At 35.7% G+C, this 19279-nt stretch overlaps 2 protein-coding genes and 1 long non-coding RNA gene across 3 annotated transcripts in view; 1 reads left to right on the forward strand and 2 right to left on the reverse strand.

Annotated features, from left to right (window-relative positions):
- Window positions 1–1987: 1987 nt before the first annotated feature.
- LOC123880881 lies at window positions 1988–9644 on the reverse strand. Its single transcript, XM_045929256.1, has 5 exons — window positions 9501–9644; window positions 7122–7243; window positions 3689–3877; window positions 3089–3211; window positions 1988–2133 (listed from the first exon to the last, which is right to left on the reverse strand). The coding sequence occupies exons 2-5, from the start codon at window positions 7233–7235 to the stop codon at window positions 2059–2061; spliced, it is 501 nt and encodes a 166-aa protein (XP_045785212.1). The 5' UTR covers window positions 7236–7243; window positions 9501–9644; the 3' UTR covers window positions 1988–2058.
- Window positions 2141–18561, forward strand: LOC123880889. The gene is made up of 3 exons (XR_006799361.1): window positions 2141–2376; window positions 4447–4450; window positions 18511–18561. It is a non-coding gene; the product is annotated as an uncharacterized LOC123880889 (long non-coding RNA).
- Window positions 11062–19279, reverse strand: part of LOC123880880 (CKLF-like MARVEL transmembrane domain-containing protein 4) — a 37703-nt gene continuing 29485 nt past the window's right edge. Inside the window, exons 2-4 of the mRNA XM_045929255.1 lie at window positions 14653–14811; window positions 14041–14142; window positions 11062–13442 (exon numbers count right to left, since the gene is read on the reverse strand). Of these exons, the coding sequence (XP_045785211.1) occupies window positions 13347–13442; window positions 14041–14142; window positions 14653–14811 (357 nt within the window). The 3' untranslated portion in view covers window positions 11062–13346. The remainder of the gene's footprint in view (window positions 13443–14040; window positions 14143–14652; window positions 14812–19279) is intronic.

A 19279-nucleotide genomic window follows, 5' to 3' on the forward strand; every position in this document is an offset into this window, starting at 1 on the left:
CGGCGTGAATGAAAGGATTGAGAATGGTTAATTTAACTGGTAAAATACCCTTAATTTTCTATCACTTTCAGTCTCTGATCGGTACAACTACCCAGCACCAAAAGTCACTCGCTGTTCAACGTTGCGCCCAACTATTGGTCATGATTGAATGAACTTTTTAGAAACGTTCGAGCATTTATGTATGACGGTAAGTTACAACTTACAACAACAGTGAAATAAATGGAGCGGAATAATTAAGTCGTAATAGTCCCAGTCGCAACGAAATCGATAAAATGCAAATATTTAAAATAGGCACGTAATTAATTAGCTTAGTACATAAAAGATACCTAATTAGTTTATGTAATAAAATCGATAGATTGCTAGTACGGCAAGTGAAATATCCAATGTTGCATAAAATAGAAAAGCTTACAAAAATAAGCTACATCCAAAGTTGTCCATTTTATTTCTATTCTAGTACAATATAAACTCGTTAATATAGAAAAATATCGAATTTTTATATTGAATTCATATCGTCGTCTTAGAGTGAAAACCTCGGGAATGCATTTTTGCTCAAATTTATTTTATTGCGTTTCTAGGAAGAAAACCTCGCAACGCACATCGATCTGACTAATTTGTTCATTCGATACTCGTAACGCCATCTATGACATTAAATGAGAAACTCGTAAATACTCGCTTCTAATTTTACAGCACGCAGTTTTTTCTTCCTCCTGAAAAGTTACTTCTTTTACACTTACGAGGTTTTCACTCTAAGCCGTCGGTCGATATGAGTAAAAGAGAACGGGTCCAAGAATAAAATTTTTATACGAATTCAATATTCGTATAGGTATCTACCAAATAAGTATAGATATAGATTAATCTCGTAAAAAAACAATTGTTCCAAAAAATATCATAGATATACCTACTGTAGGTAGGTAGGTAAGTATGTAAAAACGCATCGATTAAAATCTTCTTTCTATTTAGGGTTCCATGCCAAAATCGTACCGGAAATAGAACTTAGAGATTAGCTATGTTTATAATGAAAAAACACTTTTTAATTTTCATGACGCCCATTTTGATATTTTTTATTATTTGTTGTTATAGCGGCAATAGAAATGCACATTCTGTGAAAATTTCAACCCTCTACCTATTACGATTCAGGAGATTCAGCCCGCTGACAGACAGACGAACGGCCACGGACTGTGGGACAGCGGAGGCTTAGCAATAGGGTCCCGTTGGCACCCTTCGGGCATGGACCCCTAAAATGAATCTCTTATTCTACGGTACGGAGCAACTAAGTTCGTCCTTCCGTCTGTCACAATGTTCATTTCAGTAACTACTGACTTGTTTTCTATTATATAATATACTTATAATACATGCCCCTGAAACAATTATTGCAAATGAAACAATTCAAAAAATATTATCTATTTAAGTATTATTTGTTAGAGAAGGGGTCGAGATTTAAAAATCGAGTTACTAAATCAAGTGGTTTATTATAAAATTTATAATAAGTATGAAAGGGCTTCATTTAGAGATTCTCAAATACCTAGATTTTTTAACTTTTTTTAAGTCCCCTATATTGATATTGACTTATGATAAAAATATTACGTCCATCCCCGACGTTCGCAATGCGAGAAATCTAAAATGTGTAAAATATGTAGGAAATTTATTTAAAATTTTACCAATTCGAGTTAGTTATTTTGGAACTTTACAGAAAAAATTAAAGGAAGTCTACTACCAGTTCCTATCATATTTTTAGAAATCAGCACTAAACTTTTACAAACAAACTGTAGTAGTCGCAAAAAGGACGCGTTTTTGAGACGGAAAAACTACTATTTTAATCAAATAATTATTTTTGTATATATTTCTTTGCAGGCTACGGAACGCTTGCTGGGCGAGTCTAACTCTCACTTGGCCGGTTTTTCCCCCAGCTGATGGCAAATAAAATCAAATACTTTACTACAATTCTTATAAACTAAGGTATCATGTAGAAAAAATTTAAAATGCAATCTGACAAAAAACAAGTTTGTACAATTTAAAAAAATTAAAATGCTTCTCCTGTATTTATTAAAACGTAGAAGTTCAAATGCCTCGATAGGAACGATTCGCCAAGAAGGTACTTATCAAGTACAGAACCGCCATCACCAAACCCATTACCTGAAATGTGAAAAATTCAAAATAGCAAAACTCAAAAGGGTCTATCTAGATTTACATAATATATCAATCGACTAAGCATTTTCTCAATGTAATTTTGGAGCGTTTTTCTGGGTTTTATCAACAATAAATAGTTTTTTTTCTGGATTTTACCTACTCAATAAAAAATATTTACTGAAATGATTCTCCATTCTAAGTTTAACAGGTCTCTCTCCGTCACTTACTCCGTGCTTACTCCACACAATCGTAGCCCTATTCTCATTTGAATATCAAGCAATCAAAGTCCAAGAAACGCAGACATATTCTAGAAACAAATATCTGTGCCTGTGGTACGTATAATATGTATAATAATAATTAATATAAGATAGTTCCTATCTAATAATAGCTGGCTGTGAACCAACCAACCGAACAAAAACACCAAAGCGGCGAGATTGGAACCCACATCCACATCTCTCTAGCTACGGTCGTGTTGGTGCCTGATTCCACATACCTAGCCTGATAGCTACAGTTAACTAATTGGTAGGTAATTTGTACTAAAGGGTAAAACGGAGCTCTATTAATGTATGTCTGCTGTCCGTCTGTCTGTCCGCATGTCTTGGTTATTTAGCTCGTAGACGAAATTAGTTACAAACCTGATATTTTGGTATTGTACTCGAATTTGGCTGACCCAAATCCAAATATTGAATTAGAGGGAGGAATTTTCAGGAGGGCTCTCCTACATGAAAAAGGATCCAGAAAAAGATTTCTTACCCTAGCATGTGGGGTATCATTTTCTAGAGCTCATTGAGTAGAGTACGAATATTTACGAATTTATATACGAGTTTTTTAGCTTAAAAAGTAAGCTAATGGGGGCCGTCATAGTTATCAGTTTTGGACCAATTTAGTGACGGGGTCAATCTTAAAAACTAAAGTAGTATGATAAAAGTTATAAGATTAAATCTTAGAAGAATATTCTTACCGCTGCAGCTAAATAAGGCTCAAAGTCTCTTCGATAACTACTCTTTTGATGATTTACTTCTATCATTAGTGTAAGTCCTGCTGCTAGGTACATTACAAAGGCTATCCCGTGGTAAACGACCTCCTGAAAATACAAAAAAAAAAAAAAAATCGTAAGGTAAATAAAAGTAAGTTACAATGCGAATATTATCCGTCTAGCTAGATCAAGCATTAGTATAGCTTTCGCTTCTTTTTATTTGATGACAACCCTTTCCCTGAACAATAGTGGTAAGCGGCAATACAAGATGGTAGCAGCACAGCGGGCTCTCTTACCTACCTAACCATAGGCCTCTTATAATAGTCTTATAAGAGAATTCTAATAATAATAATGATCGATACTGTTGGATCAAACGGAGGATTAGAAGAAGGCAGTAAATAGGTAGTTCTTGTGAGGAGTCGTTGTGAGGAGGTTCCTCTGGAGCCTTGACCACCAAAAGCTTATCTACTCTGCTTCTAGTGAAACCAATTTAATCGTATATATCGCTGTTATTTTATTTTTGTAAACCTTTTTTATTTAAAATATGATTTGAATGATAAAAAAGAGAAAAAAATCGATACTCACATACATCGTTCTTGATATCATAGTAGCCGTTGATAGCGATATCAAACACGAAAGCAACAGGCAAAATGTGCCAATCAGGAACGCTACCGCCACTAGGAGGTAGAACAGTTCAGGTTTCTGGCCATTGTACCGCGTGTAGCCTGGCTCCAAGTAGTAGCCCACGACGCCCACACATGCTGCACCCAGCAACTGAAACGAAAGTACATAACATGTAAACAAAGTGACTAATAGCAATATAACTTGCAGAACTCACTCTGCAACAAATTGCGGAAGTTACTTTACAATGGAACTGAAATAAAGATTGACTTGCTGCGTGTTAAACAAAGACTTGCCAGAGCTAAGTATCTACCTACTTTTTGCAAGGTTTTTGCTAGTGGACATGACATTGATTAATAAAGCTCCGACTAGACGCTCCGTCTTGCCTGAGAGCTTAGGTACCTGCACACGCCAGTTTCTGCGTGTGGACGGCAAAACGGTATCCTGTGCAGTTCCGACAGCTGCTAAAGATTGGACTGCGCAGATCGGTTTTTCCTGTGCAGTTTTAACTGCGCAGACAAGACGGAGCGTGTAGCCGGAGCATTAGAACACGTGATATCACACGTGTAGAATTTTTGTTTTCCTGTAGCAAACGAAGCATTTTCCCCCGAAATTATCTGCCGTCTATGCAACCAGAGAAGGCATACCTATTGCCTCTTTTATTTTTGTTCCACGTGCTCTATCTTTAACTTTAAAAAATAGTGGGCGTTGCAGGTTTATAGGCAGGTTTAGGTTTTTTCGGTATAAAAATAAGAAATAATTATCATCTTCTTAAAAACTCTAATTTTACTATACAAACTTAATGTCTGATGAAAATATGTTCCTAATATTTTCCCTAGTCTTGAGCACGCCCACCTGAAAATCTTTTTTATGTAAAATCTCTGAGAACTAATTTATAATTTAACGAACAATAAAAGAATACCTACTCACTTATTAATTAAACAGTAAACTGAATGAGATTTATCACCAATGGTTCTTTGCTACGCAGTTTCAGTACCGCATTATCTATATGTAAGCTAGGTGCCTACCTACTCACTGTTCAGTGTTCAGACTTCAGTGCAACGCAGCAGCGTTACGAATGCGTAATAATTTACGATACGTAAGACGAAAATAGAGCAAATGTAGAGATCGAATTTGGATATTTGAGTGGAATATTCTTTTGAAAGTAGGTACCTATCATGATGATGGAACTCAGGCAGTAGGCACCTATCGATGTTTCATTTAATAAGTAGGTATTTTAGTAATTTCCTCGCAAAGAAACGGAAAGACTTAGGGGAAATAAAACTATTTAGGCATTTTAGGCAAATGTAAATACATAAGTATTATGTTCCAATGGTACTGTTATCACATAAAATATTTGTATCAGTGGTGGATTAACCCTGTAGCGCACGACCGACCCCTCCGATTCTAAGGGCCCTTAGAAATCTTAGAAAATCCCTTTTTAGTCAAATCTCAAATCAACAGGTAGGTATTTAGGTAAGTATCGTCCAGTTACATTTAGGTACTTGTACAGTCAAAGGCCGTAAGTCGTTCATATTCGCACGCGACGGTTATGCACTTCGGTTAGGTGTATGTGGCGTGTTTATAGAAAAAGTCATAAGTGCGACAGGTTTTTGATGCAATGGTTTTGCCGAATTGCTACTCGAATTCTGAGGCCGACCGTACATAAGATTTATCACAGAGTTACATTTATGGGGGCCCCCAGATTAAGTGGCGTCTTGGGCCTCAGAAAATCATGATCCGTCACTGTTAATATCCATAAATTGGCATATCTGTATGATAAAATTAATAAGTAGATTAGATACGGAGCGAAAATAAATTTGAATAATCCACTCGAAATATTTTAATTTACTTAATACAGATTAACATTAAATCAATGCCTTGCCGCTATTCTTTCCCGATTGTACCGTGATTCGTGTGTTTGTCTTTGTTCACAGTTTCACTCTTGGCCGCAAAAACTATGATGGTGACGCGAGCGCGGCGGTGACATCATTCTGTCATCACATTCAAGTACTTTAAAGTATAATCGCAAGGAATTATATATACCTACTCATTATATGTAGGTAAAGGACGTACGAGAATATACCTATTTTAATTAAACATTGTAGACTGTGTAAACTGTACCTACCTACTCAGAGTGAATTAAGTGTAGTGTACCCTGCTACTGATATCGATATGTATCAATTTATCTGCCATTCATCCTGACTCACTAAAGATGATAAACAGTCAGTAAACCACCATTATACCTAGGTACGTCTTAGTCATCATTTATCTATCATCCATTATCGTAATTTTGCTAAGAGGTTAAGCGATCACTGCAGAATATCACTTTAGAAAAGAGATGTATGTGTATTGTATAGTTAGAGATATCTATTTTGTCTAAGCGTTTTAGATGTCGCGTCGTAGACAATTTATTTAATAGATCGACTATGTATCGATTCTGACCACCCCTCAAAATGTTGCACGTGGACAAAAAGTAGCCCTGGCGGCCAGGTTCATCAGATCTACTGAGGTACAGCGTCATCTATCCTTTACACACGCTTCACCAAGAAGCGACGAGGTCGGTCGTACTCAGCCATTGAGAAGTAGACAAGACTGCTCTGCAAAAGACTGGATGTCCACTCTCTTTTGTAGAAAGTTTTTTAACACTCGAGAAAAGACAATTTTGTTTAAAGCGCTCGACTCTTTCCAAGTATTGTCCCTTGAGTTCATGAGTTCCTCCAAGCAGCGATTTTCTGCTTCAGGTCGTCGGTATGCTCTGTTAACTATAGGGCCATGTCAGACTGATCTAGCCTAATCCCAAGCCAGTTGAAGGCAATTCTAACCGAACGCACAAACCTTGACTTACAATGTTACGTGTCCTGCTGTGTGTGTGGCTGTGTTGCTGAGTACCAATGAGAGCTGTGGCTGGGCAGGGGTGATATCACGGAGTAAGGAAATACTCTGAGTGATAAGTACAGAGTAGATACAATTTTATTCTTCCAGGCCGGTTCCGCGCTGCTGCTGCGCTACAGCGTTTATCGGACCGATTCATAGTGGGCCGGACTCATATCGAAATCATAATTAAACACAGTCAAGTGTGAGTTGGACTCGCACAGGAAGGGCTACTCACCATCATACAAGAAATAACACTGTTTAACTTTTTTTGTGATGTTTAACCACAAATTCACGGTTTTCAGATTTTCGCCTTTACTTGTGCTAAAAGATAGTGGGAGCTGCCACATGATTCTAGGTCTACGGGGAGTAGCCTATGAGTTTCGATTCCCTTGACGAGTCTTGACAGAAACGACAGGCAGACAGACAACGAAGTGACATTATATTATAAGGATTTCTTTTTTCTCTGGTGATGATAAATCCTAAAAAATGTTTAGCTTTAGTAATAATAAAGTATGATTACCAGTTGCGCGAGTTTCAATAGCCCTGGGAAGGTGCCCAGATAACCGGTGTTAACGAACAATGTGCTGCCAGATGTCGTAGTGGTTGTCCTCGTGATTGTGACCGAGTGCGACATGACTGCAGCTGGAATGATAATATATTGTCTCATGAGGAGCTAGCGAATAAAATGATGTAATTACACTTCTGAGCAAAATACTTATGTTTTTACATCCAGACGTTTGTTACTATGACCACTGAATCAAAATCTGAACTTATTTCCAATGGAAAAAAGGTTTATATTTTCATCATTTCGCACCATTGATGTTAGAAGAGCCACCGCATCTTTACAATTATAGAAAACTAATTCAAAGCATTTCGAATTTGAGTGATAAAATTACTTTGGATAACCATATTCATCGATCGACTCATAATACAATAGAGACCCTTTGTAGCGCGTAGAAAGAGGACAAAATTTGTCTCTTTCTATGCTAATACGAGTCGATGGAAAAGGTCGTCCAAAGTCATATTATCACTCAAACTCGAAATCCTCCTATAATTCTAAAGGTGCGATTTGTAAAACCTTTTTTGATTAGGAGGTTCACGTGAATTTCATCTCTATGACGTCTCCTAAGTCAAGATCCTCGTCACACAGTTTCAAGGTCTGCCCACATCAATCGTGAAAAAGAACCAGTGGAAAGGGAAATGGTGTATCATCACCGAAAACGGCTTGCTAGGTCGACGTGTTGGCGACCGCAAGGTTTGTGTGCCGAGGTCGCCTGCACGGCTGCTGCCGCGAATAAATAAACTGCACATTTAATGGAAACACTTACTTCATTTCCCAAAATACAACAAAGAGCACAATGTTTCATAGGAATCGAAAAATATAAAAGTTCTTTGATGTACGCAGAAAAGTAGACAATAATAATATTTATCCTTATGCCTTAACTTAAAGCAATATAGTAAAATTGTATTTAATTTAAAAGATAAGGCTCTTGAATAATCTCTATTTTAATTTAGGGCAAATATGGCAACTTCGTGCTTAAAATAAACTATATAAAAAACTAGAAAATTGAAAAATAAACAGCTTTATGTAACGCTTTACTTCATAATAATTTCAAATGTTTGTGTAAAAAAATCCTTTTGCCAAATATAGGCGTAATTCCAAACTTGTTTCCGTCATCTGTGAAAACAGCACCCGCCAACGAGTTAGCGCTTCGATGAAGCTGAGTAGATAGAATAGGTTAGGTAGGTACCAACATACCGACCTAATTCACGGGTTTGAGGATAAAAACGTTCCATAAAATTGCGACATCGGAACAGGGAAAACGGCTATTTTGAGCTCGTTCACTTTATTACGTATTTTACGATACACCATGATGCAAACCTTTATAATTGCGATTACCAAAATAATAATTCATCATTATTATCAGCCCATCGCCGACTTAATAGTCAATACCGAGTGAGAAGGGCTTAGTCACAGAGTTTAGCATAGGCATAGTAGAATTCTTCACGATGTATTCGTTCACCGTTATAGCAAGTGATATTTTAAATGCTTAAAACGCACATAAGTAACGCATAAAAAATTAAGGGTTAAAACCCCCGACCTCTGGAATAGAAGTGGAGGCCGACGTCTGAAGTCTGAACCACTAGGTTATCATTGCTTTTTTAACCCCCGACCCAAAAAGAGGGGTGTTATAAGTTTGACGTGTGTATCTGTTTATCTGTGTATCTGCCTGTGGCATCGTAGCTCCTAAAGTGATGAACCGATTTTAATTTAATTTTTTTTGTTTGAAAGGTGGCTTGATCGAGAGTGTTCTTAGCTATAATCCAAGAAAATCGGTTCAGCCGTTTGAAAGTTATCAGCTCTTTTCTAGTTACTGTAACCTTCACTTGTCAGGGGTGTTATAAATTTTTAATTTACACTTGTTAACACGATAGCCTACCTACTTATATGCGTAAATCAAATTATTATTTTCTACTCCCGTGACGTAAATATAAATAAAGTGATATCTAACATGCTAGCATAATTGAATATGCAAGCATTAATTAAGCCGTATTCATTCGAAATCAAAAACCTATAGGCAGGCTAACCAACGACTATGTTCCTAGATCGCAATAACTAAAAATTTATATATAGAGTGATATAGGCATTGAAATAAAAACATAATTAACCTTAAATAGGAATAATTTCCACTGCTCTTAATTGCTCAATACATTTTTTTAAGAAAATCTCAACAATAATCGTATATACATAATAATATGTATTTCAAAACACCGTGACTCAGAGGCGTGTTTCAAATATAACTGTGAGTAATAAACTAATAAATAATCAGTAGGTATGTATACATATTACGCTGTCAATTTAGTGTAAAGGAGATATAAAGTGCTAAAACAAACTCACGATTTCTTATCTGCTACCAGCTGGTTGAAACGATTATAAATAAAAAGTAGGAACAGCACACTAACACGACTGGACGGTTACTCGCGACTTTACTCTGTGGAGCGGCTGCACCCACGTCTCAGCCCGAGGACCTGAGTCACTGGCGCATGCGAACGATTAACGTCAGACGTTTATAGGAATAACATCGAAGTGCAAGCTCTCTGAATTACTTTATATAAGTATTTAGGTGCACATCCTTCAGTTTTATTTGTTTTCCCCGAATTCCTATGAACCGAAAACAATACCTATTACCGTACCGAGTTGTAAATAAATATAATTAATCTAAAAACCGTTGCTAGTCATTGTTGGCGTCCTACTTGGGAGGTCTGAGATTCGATTCCGACCTTTTTGTTTTGGACCGTGTTTGTTTAATGCTGATTTATAAAAAACTGTGCTTAGTTTAAGAGGTATTTTTCAATAAAATTAATACCTAAATAAATAAAAAACCGGCCAAATGCGAATCAGATTCGCACACCGAGGGTTCCGTACTCGGGCATTTATTTCGACATTTCGCACGATAAATCAAAAATTGTTATGCATAAAAATCTGTTTTAGAATGTACCTACCTACAGGTAAAGCCCTTACATAATTATAATAATAGCCTAGTTACTTGGTATAGTTATCTTACTTTGAAAATTGAAAATACTAATTATTTGTTCATGAATACATTTTAATTATTTTTTGTGGTATAATACACAAATTCACGATTTTCGAATTTTTTCCTTTACTTGTGCTGTGAGACCTACCTACCTGTCAAATTTCATGATCTTGGTCATCGGGAAGTATCCTATAGGTTTTCGTGTCAGACACGACTGACGGACATGCAGACAGGACAGACAGACAACAAAGTGATCCTATAAGGGTTCCATTTTTGCATTTGAGGTACGGAACCTTAAAAAATAAAGTCGTCATCGAAAATTGAGCAAACAACGATGGTCTAAAAGTTGCAAACTTCGATGGTAAGTTGACGAAAATCAACATCGAGGAAAAGATTTTCGATGTCAACGTAACGAAGGCCGACGTCGAAGCAACAAAAGTCGATATAGAGAATAGAGGTAACGAAGGTCAACTTCAACGTAGCGAACGATGTCGAGGCAACGAAAATGGATAGTGGGAAAAGCATTTTCGATCTCGCCGTCAAAACACGAATTTCGATGTCAAAAACACGAAGATTTACTTTGAGGTAACGAAAGTTAACTTCAAGATACGGTATCGAGGTAACGAAGGTAGATGTCGAAAACACGATGGTTGACATCGAGATAACGATGTTCGGTGTCGAGGCAACGAAAGTCAATATCGACGACGCGAAAGTCAGCGTCGAAGTAATGTAAGTCGATGTTGAGGTACCTACCTATCTTAATTTTTGTAGTTTGGCTGTAAGAAATCGATATTAGGTAGTTTTTTCTTTTTTAGATAGGTTTTTACTTTTTGTGTGTATTAATTATTGGTCAAATATAATATACTTTAACTTCATTTCACATTTCAATATTGGGTTTGTACTTTTGAAGGAAATAAAGACAAATAAATGTTAACACGTGTTTATTAAACCTTTACATATTAGTTAAATTAAACTATTGTGTATAATATTATAATTTATAAATTATAACCTTTTACTCTCTGACATAAGGTACTTAGTACGAAATTCACTTACATACTCGTATTTCATAATTTAACAACAACTGCACAACTTTTATAGTTACTTAACTTTATAAAAAAGTCGTAAAGAATATAAAAATTACACAAAGTAGGTACCTACTTACGGTAAAAATCTTGTATGCACCTTTCTAATTAATGAAAAATCTTGACATATTAAACTTTCAATTTTCTTTTCAAAATAACATCGATATTTTTAAATAAACCACCTAACAACCGTTATAGTTGCCATTTTTAACAAACTTGTTTGGTCTTTAGACCATACTGTCATAATGGTTGATTTACTGATTGTTGTTGAATTGTCAACTTCTTGCAGTTACTTACGGTGTCCCTGTAGGTACTTACGGTGTTGTACTTATAATCGTTACATAATTTTTTTCGTGGCCTATTGCTGTTCAAAGATCAACACCTTAAGATGTCCGTGTATGGGCCACACTTTTGCCGAGATCTATAAAGCGTTCTTTGTCTTTGCTCAGTCTTTTGTTTGGTGCCTTGAGCTATGCTTGGCACTGTAACGTTATATCGTTATATCATTGGTACCTATAGTTTTAACTGAAACTTAAGTCTGAGCAAAGTCAAAGTACCGTTTATAACTAGATCGCAGCCTATTTATACATAATTCATAGTAATACCTACTGGGCCCCAATCTCTGTGATTGTCCAATTCTTTACGAAACTTTACTTTTACTTTTAAGAAAAATCATATCGATAACATTACTTATGAATTTTATTTGCTTTACTCATATCATACTTAACTGCCAATTTGCAGTGCACAAAGATGTGACTTAATTATATTTTTGTAGTTGGTAGTGCAAAGTATAAGGTGGATAGCTGTGGAATTTGCAGATGGCAGGTACCATCATAAATTAATGTTAATGATGTTATGCATCCAACAACAAAAACAGATACAAACGTAGTTTGATTCTCGTTTAACTTAATTAAATTTTAGACACGTTCTAGAAACAATATCTATGCCCGTTATCCACAGATTCCCATAAAAATGTGTAGATTTAAAATTACACAAGTTCAAAAATTTGTATGTGTACCTATCTGTATTTTATAGCCCGTGTCATCTAGAAGCTTTAGAAAATGTCCTTTACTTACAAAACTTGAGTTATCTTGTTAACGTGTTATGTCTGAGTTATCGATAGGTATCTTAGATACATAATATCATGGTGCGTAAAATTTATATTTCACATAGAGAAATGTTAAGTTTTAGATACAAAATGAAATTATTTAAACTAGACGAACAAAAATAATATAGAAAAGTTTGAAATTATACAGAGTTTTACAATTAGACTAGCTTTATTAACAAAAAATATGCAATAACTACCTACTTACAGGTATGATCCATCGTGCACTCACAATGGTTGACACAAATACCTAGGTACATAAAATTAGCAATAAACACCGAATGTCGTAATTAACTTAATAATACCTACAGTGAAAATTGAGATATTATCTTAATGTAATTATAATACATGCAAATGATACATCAGACCACAAACACATCCCATTTTCACTTAATGAATATAAATCTCAGTCACCTAATATTTGTTAAGTATATGGACAGTGGACACGTATAAATTTAATTCCATAATGGCTTACATCATGTCTCCTTCAAAATAATAATATAACAGCTATACGCATCATAACAGCTTATACTTGCTTTTGGAACTGCAGGTATGACTTACTACTTAATAACTCAATTCTTATACCGTCTAGGTAAAATAATACAAGCATTGTCCCTTTAAATAGTAGTATATAAAAAATACATATACAAATATAAAATACAAGCAAGAAAATCAATGCACATACCTACATAATTTAATGGAGGTAGAAACGATACATAGGAAATAATTTGACCCAAATAATGATAGAAAAAAAATACAGTGCCCATTCAATTTATGGCCGTTAAATTTTTACTTATCACCTATACAATACAATATAAAATAATATTAAACTTTGAAATATATTAGATTGTCTCTAAACGTAGGTTTAGGATAAAATTAATTTTGACAATATTCGTCGAAAATAAAATTATTTATTATAATTTGCATTCAACGACTGTACAAAAGATAAAGTTTTCGTGTAATAAAATTAAAAACAACAATTATTTATTGTTCTGACGATGAGCCAGTGCAGCCCAATTCTTTCACGCCGTGCCCGCCGGACTGCTGCTGGTCCTGTGCTCCTGGTACAGGAAGTAGGAGCTGGCTGCGTACGCCAGCGTGTTGAATATACCGAAAACCTGAAGCGAAAAAAGTTCATTATGTAGTTAAAAATATAGCCAAGCATAAGTTAAATCTATGACAGTAAATTAAAATTGCCTCGCTCAATTCTTTAAAATATTATAATTATTCATAATATATCTAAGAAGTGTGCACTGTGCACGGTTAGATGTATACTAATTGTGAAACTTATAACTAGGTATTATACTAATTGATGCGCACGCAGGTGAGACAATTTAGTTTTTTTTAATCCCATGGGAACTCTTTGATTTTTCAACATAAAATGTCTTTGTCCGTATCCCGGATGGTCGTTGATAATGTGTTAGTCAATCAGTTTCTCCTTTCCTACACGTAATTAACGAGTTTTATAGGTAACAGGGCACTGGCCATTATATTTTGAAGCATGCCAAAGGTGTCATTTTATCCAAAGATGCGTAAACACCTAGTGTCCCACCTATCTATGTAGTCCATATGTATTCCGTGCCATTACGCGCACGTGTGTCACACATAAGCGTTCTCAAGTTGTCTTGACTTTTTAAATTACGAATGTATGAATTTTATGTGGAGTTTTAAATTATCTTTGATACAAGCTTTGATATTGATAAACTTTATACTTACAGCAGCGGCGACATTGCGGCCATAGTTGCCATAAAGGGTTGTGAACATCACAATGAATGCGATGAAGTAGAACAGCGTCTCTATACTCGTGCTGATGAGTTCCTGTAAAAATTTAAAACAAAATTGAAAATAACGAATTGTTGTCCATTATCACAAACTGTTCAATTTGGTGTCCCATGACTGAAATGTGACTGATATATAATATACTAGGGTAGGTACTTGTAGAGAATGCGAGAGACCGAACTTGACTATAAATATTACTTATTATCTTAAGGTAAATTGTTCTAAAAATATATGCAAAGTTTAAAGCATGTTTATGACACTCGCAATGTGAAGTTTCCCGGATCACCGAATGGTTCCTACCTAGGTGTTGCTCAGGGCTTATTTCTAGGCTCTTTTAGGTTTTTGGTATAAATTACACTTATGTATCATCATCATCATGATCAACCCATTACCAGCCCATTATTGAACACGGGTCTAGTAAATATAAATAAAATAAATATTTTACTAAAAGGTCTAAATTTTGTAACCTGTCATTTAAGTTTTTTTTTGTAGCAATAAAGTATGTTATTACATAAATAATATTATAAATAATTTCAAAGTATAACTTACAGAGAGTACCCAGTTAATAGGTATCTTGAGCGCTTCTCTGATGCTGAGGAAATAGACGAAACTCCACATGAGAGTCGTAATGAATGACGTGACTGCAACAAAGACAAACCACGCGGATGCCCATGGTGTTCCTAACGCCATGCATAAAATGCCTAGAACCTGAAACGAAAGAGAAAATTTTATGATAAAAGATAAAATAATAAAACATTAAATACGCTTGTTGGTTATTAATTAGGTACACATAATTTATAAGTAGTTCCACTTAGTTCTTAAGTAAATGCAAATGCAACTACTGTTATTTAATTGAGCTACCACTCGATTTAAATATGGTAAACCACTGATGTACCTACGGGAAAGCTCAAATGAGTTTATGATTATCTACACCAAAATTTTGGAAATACATTTTTTTGAATAAATAAAACAAAATTAAAATTCAACCATTTCATTTTATTTGGTGACTTATTTAGAAACCGGGAAAGTGCATAGATTAAAAGTAGGTTGGTATGTTTACGTGACGTCATCAAATATTAGAGATGGCGGAATCCTATTTTCGCCCTTGTTTCTTCTGATCAGAACATTCAGGAATCACGATTTTGTTAGGTGCCTACCTAAAAGAACTCGAAATATTTAAAATTTGGTTTGCCAGATATAGCTCTTACGGCTTACCTAATAATTGAAATGCAAACCAAAACTACTACGTATGTTAAGTATAGGTGTGTAATGTTTGCTGTGTTACATACGCCTATGTATCACGTACACGTACGGTGTACCACCTTTTAAATTTATTGAAGTTAATATGGGTGATTTCTCTATAATTTAACTTCATGTGATATTGAAATAGACATATTTCGTCTAAAGTCTAGACAAAAAGGCACAAGTCTAGACCAATATTGATTATTCAGTTCCACGCACTTACCCTACTAGGTAGGTAAGTTGTTACTATAACTTCATGAACAGAGCGTGCTTTTTATTTCTTAGGTATCTAAGTTTATACCCGTTTACTATATTTTATTACATCAGTAGTCACAATCCACAGTCGAACCACTGCTAAACATGGGTCTCCTCTCGTCTACCCCGGCTAATTGCAGATTGTCAACGGGTTTGATTGCAGTGAAAAAAAAATAGTCCTCTTTTAAATCACGTGACAAAACTTTTGCGGGATAAAAAGTTGCCTATGTCAATTTCCGGGATGCAAGCTACGTCTGTACCAAATCCATACTAATATTATAAATGCGAGAAAGTGTGTCTGTCTGTCTGTCTGTCTGTCTGCTACGTTTTCACGGCCCAACCGCTGAACCGATTTTGATGAAATTTGGTACAGACATGGACTACATCCCGGGGAAGGACATAGGCTACTTTTTATCCCGGAAAATCAAAGAGTTCCTGCGGGATTTAAAAAACCGAAATCCAGGCGAGCGAAGCCGCGGGCATCCTCTAGTTTCATATGAATCGGTTAAGCGGATGAGCCTTTAAGAATCTTGTAGGAACTCTTTGATTTTTCGGGATAAAAAGTAGCCTATGTCCTTCCTTGGAATGTAAGGTAACTCTGTACCAAATTTCATCAAAATCGATTAAGCTTTTGGGTTGTGAAAAGCTAGCAGACAGACAATCAGACAGACAGACACACTTTCGCATTTATAATATTAGCGTGGAAGTGTGGATAGGTGGTAGGTAGGTACAAGCATGTTCATAAAATAAGGATGACTTCATTGTTTATCAAAGCAGCCAAAACAATTTATACAGACCCCTACAATTAAACTTATTGCTTATCACTTGAAACCTTGCTTGATTAGAGGATATGTGCAGACACAAAATGCACTTTTCAATGTAAATAAACTTTTAAAAATTAAGATGTAGTAGGTAAAGCAATATTTCAAGTAGGTACAAGTATTTGTACCCCAATTTGGACTTATATTTTTTTGTGGCTGACATAGGTCACCCACAAAAAAATATTAGGATAAATATTAGGATAGCCTAATATTGTCGAGATCGTCCTCGCCACAGAAAGAACTTGATGCTTAGATCGTCGTCAAGATGGATAATGTTATCTTTCGGTACGTTACTGAGTACCTACTAACTTACATATTCACAGTATTCTCTGGTAAATCACACTAATATTATAAAGGAGAAAGTTATTATAGCTAAGAACATTCTCGATCAAGCCACCTTTCAAGCAAAAAAAACTAAATTAAAATCAGTTCATTCGTTTAGGAGCTACGATGCCACAGACAGATACACAGATACAATTTGTCACTTACAACCAGTTATTGCAGTGCATTTTCTATAACTTAATAGGTCTTTAACAGAAATAACTAGCGGTAATATCTTGGTACCACTAGGGCAACGGTGTCCATCGAAGCCTTCTCTCCTCCTCCCCCGCCTCTGCACACACTGAACCGGTTTCATATCGCTTGCGCCCGCGCCGATACTGAGCTAGGCACGTATAGTTGTCGCAATACTACCAGTACCGAACAGGTGTTCTTTCAAAAAGAATCCTACAACTCTTCATGACAACAATATTTTAAGATACCCATCAGATCTTTAAGGATTTTTGTATGAAAAGAATATCTAGCTATGAAAAATAATAGCCTAGGTAAGAAATTCTGATATTCTTACCTTTGTGATGGTTGTGTTTAGGAGAGTGCGCGACATACTCGTACCTACCTACCTATCCACAGTAGAAGTTGTGTGGGAGATGGTCAAGCTCTATACCCCTATTCCTTCCTGTTTGAAAAAGGAATTACCCTACCTAGCTGTATGTTATGGCACGGGTAGGTACAAAACAAGACCGGTTGTTAAAAATAATTCCACGTGATATTTGCGACGGTAATACAAAATGGGGACAAAAATCGATGTCACGTGTGACGTGCCGTCTGTTGGTGAAAGTGGCGTAGGTACCAACCTACGCCGTCATGAATACGTATGGGACGCGTTGCCATACGATTTCTATCAATGGGATGGAAAACCTACGTTTTAACACGTTAAAGCATCGCTCTAAATAACAGAACGTGGCCGGATTTCCGATTCCAACTCCATGTAGCATATTGATAAGGTTCACGGATTCAACTGTGAAGATTGAAAGAAAGACGGAAAACACATTTATTTACAAAAAACTAGATGATGCTCGCGACTTCGTCCGCATAAATTTTGTTTTAATTAAAAATATCGTGGAAACTCTTTTTTTCCGGAATACAAAGTAGTACCTAGTACCTACCGTATACCTGTCTCCGAGATGCAAGCTATCACTGTATCTAATACAAATAGATGGTGCCTGCGACTTCTTCGGCGTGCTTTAAGTTTTTTTAATCCCGTGGGAACTCTGTTTTTTTTTCAGGACAAAAGGTAGCCTAAGTATGTCCTTTCCCTGGGTTGTTGTCAAAGGTAGTTTTGTCCTGCGACATTGTGGAAACCCTTTAATTTTCCTTCTACAGCAGCTCTTATGTGCACCTAGTGTTAAACATTTATGGAAAAATTGATATTGGTTGTGTAGTTGAGGCATCAAGGGGTTCAAAAGTTTAAAAATTACTTCACTGTTTGTTACTTAAAAACAGTAAGTAATCTCTAAACCCATATTTTGTTTCACTCCCTGGCGAGTGGTGCTGTTTTGGATATTCAAGCACCCATCGAAGACATAAAAGCATTTCGCGATTTGGTACACATCCGTGTTCCTATTGGCTAGATAAGTAGATTCCTACTATTAGGCTAATTGTGCTGATAAAACGTACCAAAATGTAACTTTTTTATTCATATTTATTAAGCAAGTATGAGTATTTATACGCCCATGGTAAGTACATATTTGAATTGATATTAACAGGGCTCTCTCCGTCACTCGCTTCCACTCGCTTCATACAATCGTAGTTCCAATTTCATTTGAATATTAAGCAACCAAAGTCCATGAAATTTTGCAGACATATTCTAGAAACTAATATCTATGTCTGTGGTTTTCCAGATTTCTGTTAAAATATTCGGTTTCAAAGTTACGCGGTCTTAAAAATTTACATACAATTCTTTGAGCCCCTGTAATTTTAAAACTACATATTTTTAGAAAAATCTAAAACACCACAGACACAGATATTAGTTTCTAGAATATGTCTGCAAAATTTCATGGACTTTGGTTGCTTAATATTCAAATGAAATTGGAACTACGATTGTGTGAAGCGAGTGGAAGCGAGTGACGGAGAGAGCCCTCTTAAACACCATCACAATTTCATAATTCAATTTGACACAATAGGTAGGTTACATTATACAATACAACTAACAAAATAAAGTTTACCCTTGACCCACATTGATTTATGTAGGTATCACACTACGATCGATAAAATTGTCGAAGTAACAAAGTGTTTTGTCGCTACTGATATTATTACGGTTCAAGTCTTCAAGGTAGTTTGATCACTGATCAGCTAGGTAAAATCCACGTTTTGTTGTTAGCAGATACGTTCTAAAGGCTAGAACTACGCTAAGGTTAGTAGTAACTCGTAGTAAGTACATACTAAAGAGACGTTAAAAGCACGCAAGTCGCAACCTTCGCTTGACTATTTAAAGAAATATCGACCGATCACAGGTCGATATTTCTTTGAATAAGAGTAACATTACATTATTTACAGTTCTCTACCGTGCCGACTCTTAT

Source organism: Maniola jurtina, chromosome 3 (genome assembly GCF_905333055.1).
Source record: "Maniola jurtina chromosome 3, ilManJurt1.1, whole genome shotgun sequence".
In the NCBI taxonomy this organism is placed as follows: domain Eukaryota; kingdom Metazoa; phylum Arthropoda; class Insecta; order Lepidoptera; family Nymphalidae; genus Maniola; species Maniola jurtina.